The sequence below is a fragment of the Cannabis sativa genome, chromosome 6 (genome assembly GCF_029168945.1).
Source record: "Cannabis sativa cultivar Pink pepper isolate KNU-18-1 chromosome 6, ASM2916894v1, whole genome shotgun sequence".
NCBI lineage: Eukaryota > Viridiplantae > Streptophyta > Magnoliopsida > Rosales > Cannabaceae > Cannabis > Cannabis sativa.
In genome coordinates, this window is record NC_083606.1 from 69,946,040 (window position 1) to 69,959,245 (window position 13,206).

The following is a 13,206-nucleotide window of genomic DNA, read 5'->3' on the forward strand; positions in this document are numbered from 1 at the left end:
TTTTTAAATTTTTAATTTTTTAATTTTTAAAGAAAAATATTTTTTTTTATTTTTTATTTTTTAAATAATTAATTTTTTATTTTTTTTAAATATTTATTATGTGGACGAATGAAATTGTGCCACGTGTACACTGTGTACAGGTGGACATTCCACCATGGCAGTTAACAGCCAAAAATGGATGGAAAGGGCTAAGTGTTAACAGAACACGAGTTTAGGAGGTTTTACCACCAAAATTTTAGAATTGGAGGTTAGTTGCAAAAACATGACCACTTAAAGGGGTTTTACCGCAAATAACCCTTTTTATAAAATAAATTAAAGTTTTTACTCACTACTACAATATAGGCTTTTAGAGACTGTCTTTTCAACTTATTTTATAAAAAGAGAAGCTAAAGGGTGTAAAAATACCCGTCTGATTTGAAATTGACAATTAGAGGTAATTTTTTGGGCAATATTCAGGGTTTTTTATTATCCCTATGGCGTCGGTTATTAGGTATTAACCGACGCCATAGGGTACCATTCAGGGTCGGTTGTTTTCAACCCTACAGTGTCGCCTGAATTAGCGTCAGTAGCGAATTTTATCAAAATCGACGCTGAAAGGCCTTAAAAACTGTCTCTAAACAGTATTTTTGTAGTAGTGACTAGTTGACTCTGTTTAACTTAACTTCTACTATAAACTTTTTTAGCTTATAATAGAATTATAAAGTTATTATACGTTTAATTATAATCAAAAGTAAATATTTGACTAAAGGATGTTAATGAATTATTGGATTGCAGTTAGCTTATACGTACCAAGATAATACTAAAAGACACCAATGAGAAAGATGTAACTTTTAGTCACAATAAAATTTGTGATTAAAAATAAAAAAATTGTGACTAATTATATATAATAATTCTTATATATTGTGACTAAAAATTCTGTGGCTAAAAGTATTAGTCACAAAAATCACAATTTGTTGTAACTAAATGTGGTTTTAGTCACAATATTGTATTTAAAAACTATATATTTTAGTCACGAGTAATTTTATTGTAACTAAAAGTTACATTTAGTCACAAATTTTTATATTATAATGAAAAATTTATTACTAAAGATATATATATTTTTTTGTATATATATAAAGTATCATATCTTTATTGGTTTAATTAAATAAAATTATTCATGAAGTATTTTCAGTACTAATCATGAGCACTTAATTTCTATAATACGGAAAGCAATTATATATATAAAGACATATAAATAGTTTTAACATATATGCTAGCTATAATAAGAAAAAAGAGAAAGGTAAAAAACAAAAAAGAAAACTAGCTATTATATAACATTGATTCCTGATACACTATTATATTAGGGTTCAAAACTTATAAGCATATATATATTTAGATATATATATAACACATATTTTAGTTAATTATACATATTACCCTTTTATATATAGGGATATTATATATATATGACATCATTTATTTAGATTCTACGTACAACAACTCAAAGTGGTCACATATATATGATGATATATGTTTGTTTAATTAGTTGGGAATGAGCTTGAAAGGAGGCTTAACAAGAGCTGGAGCTGGATCATATCTGCCATAGTCTCTAGTGTTAGACCTCAGAACCCTCTCATGAACCAATCTTATCTTCTTCATCATTAACATCTCATCATCATCCTCCTATACATTAATTATAACAATTCATATATAATCAAACAAATAACCTATATATATATTTTAGAGAATCACTGAAATATGCATGTTGCTACATATCTTATTAATTATTAACTTATAATTTTTGTAATACTTAATCTCAAATAACTAATAATTAATATTTGAAAATATATTGTAATTTTTATTTGTCCTAATAGAAATTAATTAACCTCTGCTTCACGAATCATTACCACTTTGCTAAACTGGTCTCCTGAGTTCATCAACTGTCGACCTGCAATTAACACCAAATTCTTCATAAGCTTATTATATATAATATACACATAAATATACACCAAATTTTAATATTATTACGTATATATATATATACGTACGTCCTAACTATAATAATTAATTATTAATTTAGTAATATATATATAGTGCTTCACTGCTTCAGTATGGGTATAACATACTTATATACTATATAATAATATATTATATATATATATATATATCCACCTAAGAAAATAGAAACCTATACGTACGTAAACATATCTATATATATACACACTATATTAACTATGAAATGGAACTTCATTTGAGTTTATATATTCATAATATTATTAATAAAACTTGAGGAAGGGAGCAAAAAAACAAATCCAAACTTATATATTAATCTTATTATATATTTAAATATATATATATGCATGTATATAAATATATTTATTTATAAATATCTCTGACATGCATATATGGTTTATAAACAGGGCTGCACATGCATATATAGATCGAGATATGTTTTGGGAGAGAGACTTAATTTTTAAAAGCTCTGACAATATAATGTGAGTGTGTGTGAGATATTATGGTTTAATGCATTAAAAGCTGCAATTATATCACTACCAATACATAAAAAGACTACTCATCACTATAATATATATATATATATATATACTATTACCTGCAAGTGAAGTTGATATAAGTGATCCAGAAATGAGAAGAAAAATGAGACTGATGTTCTTCATCACAATCATGATGAGACTCATTTTTGTGTTTCAATTTTTGCAAAAATATAAATATTTTTTTTTTGTGTTGTAATTATAAGCTAGCTAGCTTTCTTTCTTGTTGTTCTCTTCATTCAAGAGAAATAGAAGAGAGAGAGTGTTTGTGTTTATATATAAATGAACAAAAGATGATATGTTTTAATTACCTATATATTAAAAAACTATATACTAATTAGAGCACAAAAATCCTAGTGATAATTATATGATTTTTTTTTGAGAATTGACAGTTAATTTAAAAAATTCAAACTTTATTAGTTATGCTTTTAGGTTATAATTTATTAATTATTATTATAATTCAAATAATGAAAAAGAAAGAAAAGGAGGGACAGCAAATGCAACTTTTCTTGTTGTTGTTGGGGCATGCACTAAGTCTAAGAGTGGATTTTTATATAGGGCTTTTTACAAAAATATTGGATTTTCGGTAAAAATTTATAATTTTATTGTTACACGAATTTTTTTACAAAAATACTGTCTTTTTATGAAACAACCGTAAAACAATAAAATAGAACAATTAAAACAACAGTTGAATAAAAATAACTCTGAAAATTTAACACAGTTCACTGTATAAAATATACACAGTATTTTTGAAAAAAAATTTATTCTAATAGAAAAGTAAAAAAATTAGAAATTTCATGTGAGTGTAAAAACTCTTTATATATTTAATTAATTATAAGACAATATAGTAAATTCGATTAGGAAAATTTTATTTACACCCCAAAAATTTATAAAGACACCCAATTTTAATAATTTTTATTTTATATAAAATTTATATCTTTAATTATATTAAGTTTTTTAAACTTTTTTCTTGTAATTTATATTCTTAAAAATATACCTATCAAACAAAATTAAATTATATTTTAAATATTATGATAAAAAAATTAAAATAAAAAATTATATGAAATTTTCTTAGAAAAAAATAAACAAAAAATATATACATGAGTTAGAAAAAATTATGAAAATAAAATCAAAATAAGTATTCAAATTAACATAAAATAATGTGAGAAATTTTTTTTAAAAAAATATTAAGAGTAATTTTTTAAAAAAAATTAAGTTTATATTTTTTTTAATAATGGGGTGTATTTATAATTTTATGGGGTGAAAATAAAACTTCTCATTCGATTAACCCTCCAATTCTAAGTGGAAATTATTATAATACCCCTCACTAAGCAAAAACAAAGAAAAATAATGTCATAAAACTATTGGTTTGGACACATTTATAATCACAATTAAAGGAATGTTTTATTTCTTGGCCTCATTCAATTGGTTTAATTAATTAAGCTAAAAATTTCAAAGCCCTCTAAGTATGATAATTTTAGTGGGTGTTATAAAGGTCAATTCATTGACTCAAAGAAAGAAAATAAAATTGACACAAAATTCAATATAGGGTAAAAAGTGATTGATGGAATATAGTATTTGTTGGGTTTCTTTTATCAACTCAAAACCAATGAAAACTATCATCAAAAGCATGCTTGTTAGTAGGATAATTTGTCCTCAAAAGTAATTAATAAACAAAGTTTATTATTAGGTTAGCATATATATATATATATATATAAAATAGTTTTAATGGAAGACTAGCTATACTAAGTGGCTTCAATTATCCAAAACGACAAGAACAACACACCAAATACCACTAAGAGAACATTGGTGGAGTATAAAGAGAAAGCATTATGTGATCTAATTTAATACACTTATAATTAGTCTTATCTTTTCTTTGTTATATATTTTCAATATAAATGAAAAGTGTTAATGTTAGGGAAGCCTCCCCTAATTTAAGTCAATCTTCTTTGAACTTCTTTTCCTCTCAAATAATTGGCCAACTTGTGTTCCAATATTGCTGACCTAATCTTTAATTTCTAGCATTAGGCTTTAAATTAATTGTGTTAAACATGTATGAATTATATGTATATTATGTATATATGGTGGCATGCCATGACATAAGTGTAGGGATTTGTTTTGGGAAATTTGATTTTTTATGCTTACATTTGGTTAAAAAAATTTTCCTAAACAAATAATAACTAATATTTGTAGGATATGACAACTTTTATAATATCCCTAAAATACCCTCCATTTACACAATCGGACCCCCCATCGGACCCCACATCGGACACCCATCAGACCACCCATCGGACCACCATCAGACCCATCGGACTATATCTGCTACCAATTTTTTTTTTTTTTTTTTATGTTTTTATACATAAAAAAAAAGCATCAGGTGACCATCGGACCACCATCGGATCCCATCGGACCAGATCTGCTACCAATTTTTTTTTTTTTATGTTTATGTACATACAAAAGTAGCATCAGGTGACCATCAGACCACCATCAGACTACTAATTTCTTTTTTATGTTTTTGCACTATAAAAAGTATGGGAAATTTAAGAAGAGTATTTTTGGGTTTTAGATAAAGTGGTCATATATTTTCAATAGTAATATGTATTAATTTAGGAATAAAATATTAGGTATATGTATAGAAAATCAAATTTCCCTTTGTTTTTAGTTGTAAATATATAAGGGAAATTTGAATTTCCATGCTTAAATTACTTAATAATTTTTCCCCTAAATGCAAAGTTAGTAAAATTGGTGATATATGACAACATTTCTAAATTTCCTAAACTACCCCTCTCATTTGAAACCCTCTATCTTCCTCTCTCTTCGTCTCTCTCAGCCCAATCCCAGCCGCAACCTCTCAAAGCAACCAGCAAGAGGCACCCCGTCCCACCGTGCTCCTTTGACGCTCAACCCCGACCCACCCACGCCGTCGACTCCAACTCCGACCAAGCAGAACCGGCGACGGTGGGACGGGCCTCTGACCCTCTCTGAAATCTGAAGAAAAAAAAAAACCCACAGTCGATGGTCGGACCTTGGGGTCCGATGGGGTCCGATTGGGTCCGACCAATCGGACCCATCGGACCCCATGGTCCGACCATCGGACTGTGGGTTTATTTTTTTCTTCAGATTTCAGAGAGAGGAAGAGAGAGGTCCGATGGTCGGACCATGGGGTCCGATTGGTCGGACCCCAAGGTCCGACCATCGGCTGTGGGTTTTTTTTGTTTTTGTTTTTTTTTTTTCTTTAGATTTCAGAGAGGGTCAGAGGCCCGTCCCACCATCGCCGGTTCTGCTTGGTCGGAGTTGGAGTCGACGGCGTGGGTGGGTCGGGGTTGAGCGTCAAAGGAGCACGGTGGGACGGGGTGCCTCTGTCGGTTGCTGGTTGCTTTGAGAGGTTGCGGCTGGGATTGGGCTGAGAGAGACGAAGAGAGAGGAAGATAGAGGGTTTCAAATGAGAGGGGTAGTTTAGGAAATTTAGAAATATTGTCATATATCACCAATTTTACTAACTTTGCATTTAGGGGAAAAATTATTAAGTAATTTAAGCATGGAAATTCAAATTTCCCATATATAATCTATGTATAATGGAACGGTCTCCAAGAGAATTATTAGAAGCATAGTGATCATATCATGAGGTTATCATACATATATAGTCTATTTCAACTAAAAAGAGTATATGTAGTCTCTTGTTCCTCACCAAGTACGTAGTATACAAATAAATAAAAGAGTCACTATGTACACACCATGTCTTATAATTACATATATAGTAAAATTATATGGTGCACTCACTACAAAATTAAGCTACCTTTTTATTGATAACTCTTTAGTTATAATATAAATTTTTTGTGTTTAAATGTGATTTTAATTACCAAAAAAGTTACTTATAATTAAAATATAGTATTTAAATACAAATTGTCACTATTTTAGTTTTAATCACAATAAAGACTGTGACTAAAAATACATTTAGTATTGTGACTAATATTACATTTAACCACAAATATCCTTTTAATTACAACATAGAAATAATAATTTATAATTATTAATCACAATATTTTTAATTTTAGTCACAAGTTTATTGTGGTACTAAAAGTAAAATTTTTGTAGTGACTTCCAAAAGAAGTGCACTCATACTTCTTATTTGTGTTTTTTGAGTACATTCGATAGTTTTAAATTTTAATTCTTTTTTTATACGACAGTATGTACATCGTAGTTATTTAAAACATCATGCAAATTTTATAAAATTCAGAAAAATTTTAACCCGTTGAAAAAAAAAGTTCAAACAATTTATTTCACGAGTGTCTTTTAATTTATACGTATGTGAAGTAGATTATTTAAACCATATTTTTTATATTATAAAATAGAGTAATTTGCGGCATAAATACCTAAGTTTAACTCCCAGTTGCAAATAAATACCTAAGTTTAACTTTTGGCGGTAATAATACCTAAGTTATGTTTTCAGAACTATGTAGGTACCTAACCGTTAAAATTTTATGTCATTATTTACGTGTCATTTTCTTATTGGTATATTTTAATTAATTTATTTTTTTAAAAAAAATAAAAATTTAATGCCTTGGACCAATTAGGAATTGCCACCTGGCAATTTACTTAACAATTAACAGTCAGGTACCTACAAAAGTTCCAGAATTATAACTTAGGTATTATTACCGCCAAAAATTAAACTTAGGTATTTATTTGCAACTGGAAGTTAAACTTAGGTATTTATGCCGCAAATAACTCGATAAATTATTTTAAATTTCTTAAAGCTTTGCATGTATGATATTTTAAATATGATTTTTTTTTTCATTTTAACACTTTAAAATAGTTTTTTTTTTTTTTTTTTGTATTTTTACAGAATTTTACATAGAAATCTCTATACTAAGTAACGAATGTACCTAAATTGCAATTAAAATTTACATAGCAACCCACATAAAAACTACTGGAGAAACTACCGGAGAAACCCAAACCGTAAATTTTAAAAAAACATTAAAAAATAATATATAAAGTAACTTTTCTTATATAACTATAATATATATATATATATATATTTATATATATATACCATCTCATATAAAAGAACGAAAAACATTGTATCTGTACATCCCTTTTTAAGTTGCATCTATTTTCTTTTGTTCAACCTGAATTAGTAATTTTTTTCTTAATTATCTAGGTAGAGATGGGGCATAATATATAGCAAGCAACTCTACCGTATATATAGAAAAAAATTTACACAACATGGAATATGTTATAAATATTAATAATTATGTGGATGTCCAAATTTTTTATTTATTACCATGAATTGTAATGAACATTCCTCTTTTCCTTAGTTTCTCTTTTTCTTAGTTTCTTAATATCTCACTCTTGTATTTGTATAAATAGGGGTTCACCCCATTGGAATAAACAACTCAGAAATTCTCATTCACTTTCTCTTTCTCTCTTCATCTTCTTCTTCTTTCTTCTCATCTACTTTATATTATTTTATATTATTTTATAACACGTTATCAGCACGAGTCTCTGCCCAAGCTTCAAGCATGAGTCTCTGCCTAAGATCCAATGTAAGTATTTTGTTAAAGTTCTTGAATTGTTTCAAAGTCACGATACACTAAATATATATTTATATATATACTCATCTGACTAAAACAATTTTAATGATCTTTTTTTTTTTTTTTTATTTTTATCTATATATCTATATATTATATATGTATGTATATGTTTTTATATATTTATTATTGATTTCATATATATATAATGTTCTTATCATTCATAATATTTACAATATATGTGTGCCTATGATATGATAGAGAAAATCTATATAAATTATACATATATCCAAAAGATTATGTATTATCGATAAAATATTGCATATATCCTAAAGATTATGCATCATCGATAAAATATTGCATATATCCTGAAGATTATGCATCATCGATAAAAAATTGTATATATCCTGAAGATTATGCATCCTCGATAAAATATTGCATATATCCTGATGATTATGCGTCCTCAATAAAATCTTGCATATATCCTGAAGATTATGCAAACGTAATATTCATTATATAGTTGATGGATATATAGTGAAAGAGATGAATACATATTTATATATATGTTCTTGTATTCTTTGAGGACAATGAAAAGTAATCTAATATCGATATAGATTTTGACAAACATTTCCTGAAGTAAATGTTTTATATTTGTCAAAAAAAAAAAATGATTGTATTTATGCGAATACAACTAAAGAATCATTAAAAATGATTATTATTGATGCAATTTTATAGTGGGTTTTGAATATCCAAAAAGAATGTTAAGAAAATTGCATTGAAACATCAAAGTATAAGAATACAATGAGCATGACTAATGTAATTTAAATACATGAGGCATGTATTTATTGTTCATCATTCCCTGCAGAGAATGATACGAATTGAAGTCAATTACTTTTAAAGATTCCTCGTATTAGTCATGTTATTATACATTGTTATTACTTGCAATGTTGAAAATTATTGAATCTGACATATATTAAAGATTAAATTTTGCATACATCTTGGAGACTATGCAAAAATTGCATTCATATATTCTTTGAAATATCGTAAAAGAAATTGTTGAATAATTTCTTATATTTTTTTATGGATGAACAAGTAATAAATTTTTAAGAAATTTATAATAATGTTCTACTTGTTCAACGTCATTCCCCGAAGTGAATGTAATGATTTTAAATAATCAATGACATTATTTACTAATCAAATATTTCCAGAAAAAGTGGAAACAACTAAAAGATGAGATACCACACATAATCAAAGTGCATGAAATTTATATATCATGTGTGGAATTGAATAATAGTGGTCGCGTACCTGTAGTACGGACATACTTATAATCAAGATAAAAGTATACTTGATTATTGAATAGAATGTGAATTGTACAAATTTATTGTACATTTAGAATATTTAAATATCATTCCCTAAAGAGAATGAATAGACATGAAATTCTATTTCAAAGAATATAGATTTCACATATATTGGTAATGCCAAAAGCAAATTAATATATACATATTTTATTATTTCTTGAAATCAATAGTTTCAAACTATTGTTAGTACAGGATATGTATATATATATAGTTACTATATAATTCAGTTTGTATATTCCCAGAAGTGAATATATAACTTACTAACATTTGTTAGTGATCCAATATAATCAAAGTGATAAAGAATCACAAAATGATTATTTGAAAAGCTTCCTGAAGAAGTCTTACATACAATTGCTACTTGGAGTAGTAAAATATATTTGTATGTACCTAGATGTATAACTTTTATCTAGTTATAAAAGTGATAAGAAATAACTTATTATATGTACTGGTTGTACATTTAAATATATAATATATCAAGTCATGATAATTAGACGATGAATAGTCTATTAATAAATTAGACGACTTGTTAAAAAGATACCAGAAAAAATGAATGATATATTATGGTTATATCTATTTGACCATTACAATAACATGATGAAGTTGCCATGTATCTTTTAAATTATACACATCATTGAATTGATGATAGTGATTCCTGAAAAAATATAAAGTTTGATAAACATAATAGTGACTCCTGAAGAGTGTATATGTTAAATGAAACTTTTTATGATTACTTATATGTTGTAGTGATTTTACATTACCTTGTGAAAGTTTCATTGAAATACAAATTATAGTGAACCTGAAGTTCATGAATTGATATATTTTGACATGATCAATCATATGCAATAAATTGTCAAAGAATTTGACTAAATTTCGTTGAAGAACCAGAAGATTCTTCTCATTGTTAATTTATAAGGCTCAAAAGAAGAATGTGCATATATTTGCACATAGAAAATATTTAAATTATATTTCCTTAACAATCTTGAGCTATTGTTAGATTTTTATTGCATAGTTTCTTATCGATATGATAAAATTATATAATCATGCATTTACAAAATGTGTAAATTTATGTATTTCTAATTATACACGTATGACTCATTCTTAGAAATGAATTAAGTTCATAAGGATTGAACTTGAAACTAAAGTTTATTGAACCTAAAGTTCAATGTCATATAGTATATATGAGTTTAAATAAATATTGATTCATTGTGATATATTGAAATCCCTACAGGTGTATTAATATTATTAGATATCACAATTTTTAAAAAATCTCTCGATCAGGGGGAGAGAAGCAGTTGGGATCGATGATAATTTTTGAAAAATGATCCTTGCACAAAGTATATAAGAACAATATAGTTCAAAATGATATATACCAACTGCAAATCAATATTATTCAAAGTTAAGATAGAATGAGTTGAAAATGCCTGAAGCGTAAATGAACAATGTAGAAATTATTAATAAATGTTCATTTGATTTGCCCTGAAGTTGTTAAATCTAGAGGTACTCATGGAGATACCTTAATGTTATAAAGTATTAAAATGATAACCGTGATGAAAACGGTACTCGAAAAGACTCCCAAGAGAAGTTAGACATAACACATTTCATCATAATTGAATCCCTGAAGTGATTCGTTATAGGTACCTATAAATGATAAACATATTTGAAAAATATGTAATTTAAAGAGATCTCTATAAGTTATGTCAATATGGGAGGAAATTATCATTTATTGAAATTTTTGTCGACAATAAATATTGAATGTTTGCATATGCAATAAACTAACATGAGATAGCAAGGATCATGGTATTAGATTTGTCGAGAATCATCGACTTACATTTTGATTTTTGGCCAAAATATTATGACGCAATCCTGGCAAATTTACTCACATAAAGTGAAGTAAGACCTGTAGGGTGTGCAAATAAATATTTCTAATGAGAAATTTGCATATATGTATTTGTACATAATGAATTGTTGTACAAAGTTTGCATAGACATGAGATTGATTGAAGTAAGGCTTAAATATTGAGAAAATATAATCATTATTTGATTATAGCCTGAAATATATTTTATGAGGATTTATAAGCGTCACAGAAATGTTGCAACAAAAGATTATTTATTTGGAGCTCCTAATATAGTGAGAATTTGAAATAAGCCTTATCTAAAAATTCTAGAAGAATTTAATACATGTCTTAAGTGATATAAATTCTAAGTCGCGCGCACTATATGACAAAGATCTTTGTATGAAATAAAGACATGTAAGTAAATTATTGTTTGAAAAATACGTATGGTTGTCTATGCAGTATAAATACGTAAATTATACGTTGTGATAGACTCTTGAAGAGTTTTTGATTAATTGAAGAACAAACTTTTATTTCTTTTGTATATCGAGAAATATTAAATGTATAAAGTTTGTTCATTAGTATTGAAGTCCTGAAGTACTTCATATGTATTAAGAATTATAGATATATGATCATTTGATATGAAAATTAAGATCATACAACAAGATGGAACAAATATATGGTATTGGAGTACCACCATTGTCACAAATGAAATTTATATTATCATTAATGTGTTATGTTCATATCTACTTGAAATGTTAAATTTTAGTATGAACAAGATTGTATATACACATGAATGATACAAGTAGTTGGATAAATATTAATGTTCCACGAACCCCCCATCTATAATTTAGAAGTCCATACATACTCTGGAAGAGTTATAGAAAATATATGATCAAAGATTATATATGGTGATATTTTAAAAGTGATAACAATAATCTTATGAGATATATTATCACCAAAAGAATTATGGATCATATGTGCATGAGGGGGAGACATATTCATGTTGCACTCTTTTTCCCTTAGTTCAGGTTTTGTCCCAATGGGTTTTCCTGACAAGGTTTTTAACGAGGCAACTTACAAATAGTTATGAATATGAAATATATATTGTACTCTTTTTCCCTAGCTCAGATTTTGTCCCACTGGGTTTTTCTGGCAAGGTTTTTAACGAGGCAACTATAAATCATGTTAACATACTTGCATTTTATGAAGCAAGTAGAGAATGTGTGTGAGTGAGAACATTGACATAGCATATTCGGGAAACATATGGATTGCACTCAATAAAGAAGTATCAACCCAAGCAATTCTCTATGGATAATACTGCTTGCATCGTTCAACTAAAAAGAGGTACATTGAAGGAGATAGAGTTAGAACACATTCCACGAAATTCTTCTTTATACGCTTCAAGAAAATGCATATTGGTGTTCAACATATTCAATCAAGTGTCAATCTTACAAACTTATTCACAAAGTTATTACCAACATCAACATTTGAGAAGACGGCAGACAAGATCGAAATTCGTCGATTAGAAGATCTCCACAAATGCCTAAATGAGGGGGAGTTAGTTTACACTATACTCTTTTTCCTTTGATCAAGTTTTCAGCAAGATTTTTAATAAGGCAGTTATTATGGACATCCAAGGGGGAGTGTTATAAATATTAATAATTATGTGAATGTCCAAATCTTTTATTTATTACCATGAATTGTAATGAACATTCCTCTTTTCCTTAGTTTCCCTTTTTCTTAGTTTCTTAATATCTCACTCTTGTATTTGTATAAATAGGGGTTCACCCCATTGGAATAAACAACTCAGAAATTCTCATTCACTTTCTCTTTCTCTCTTCATCTTCTTCTTCTTTCTTCTCATCTACTTTATATTATTTTATATTATTTTATAACAGAATAACTTTTATTAACTTTTTTTTTTAAAAATGAAAATAGAGTATGTTCAACCAGAATTA

At 27.1% G+C, this 13,206-nt stretch overlaps 1 protein-coding gene across 3 annotated transcripts; it reads right to left on the bottom strand.

The window, feature by feature from the left end:
• Positions 1–1,284: 1,284 nt before the first annotated feature.
• Positions 1,285–2,815, bottom strand: LOC115694742 (protein CASPARIAN STRIP INTEGRITY FACTOR 1-like). Of its 3 annotated transcripts, none has more exons than XM_061117540.1 (3): positions 2,591–2,815; positions 1,886–1,927; positions 1,285–1,652 (listed from the first exon to the last, which is right to left on the bottom strand). In XM_061117540.1, exons 1-3 carry the CDS (start codon positions 2,673–2,675, stop codon positions 1,522–1,524), a joined length of 258 nt encoding a protein of 85 aa, XP_060973523.1. In that variant the 5' UTR covers positions 2,676–2,815; the 3' UTR covers positions 1,285–1,521. The 3 variants fall into 3 exon arrangements, with proteins under 3 accessions (XP_060973523.1, XP_060973522.1, XP_030477696.2); XM_061117539.1 differs by having other exon boundaries at positions 1,285–1,662; positions 1,887–1,927; positions 2,591–2,812; XM_030621836.2 differs by having other exon boundaries at positions 1,285–1,662; positions 1,866–1,927; positions 2,591–2,812.
• Positions 2,816–13,206: the final 10,391 nt, after the last annotated feature.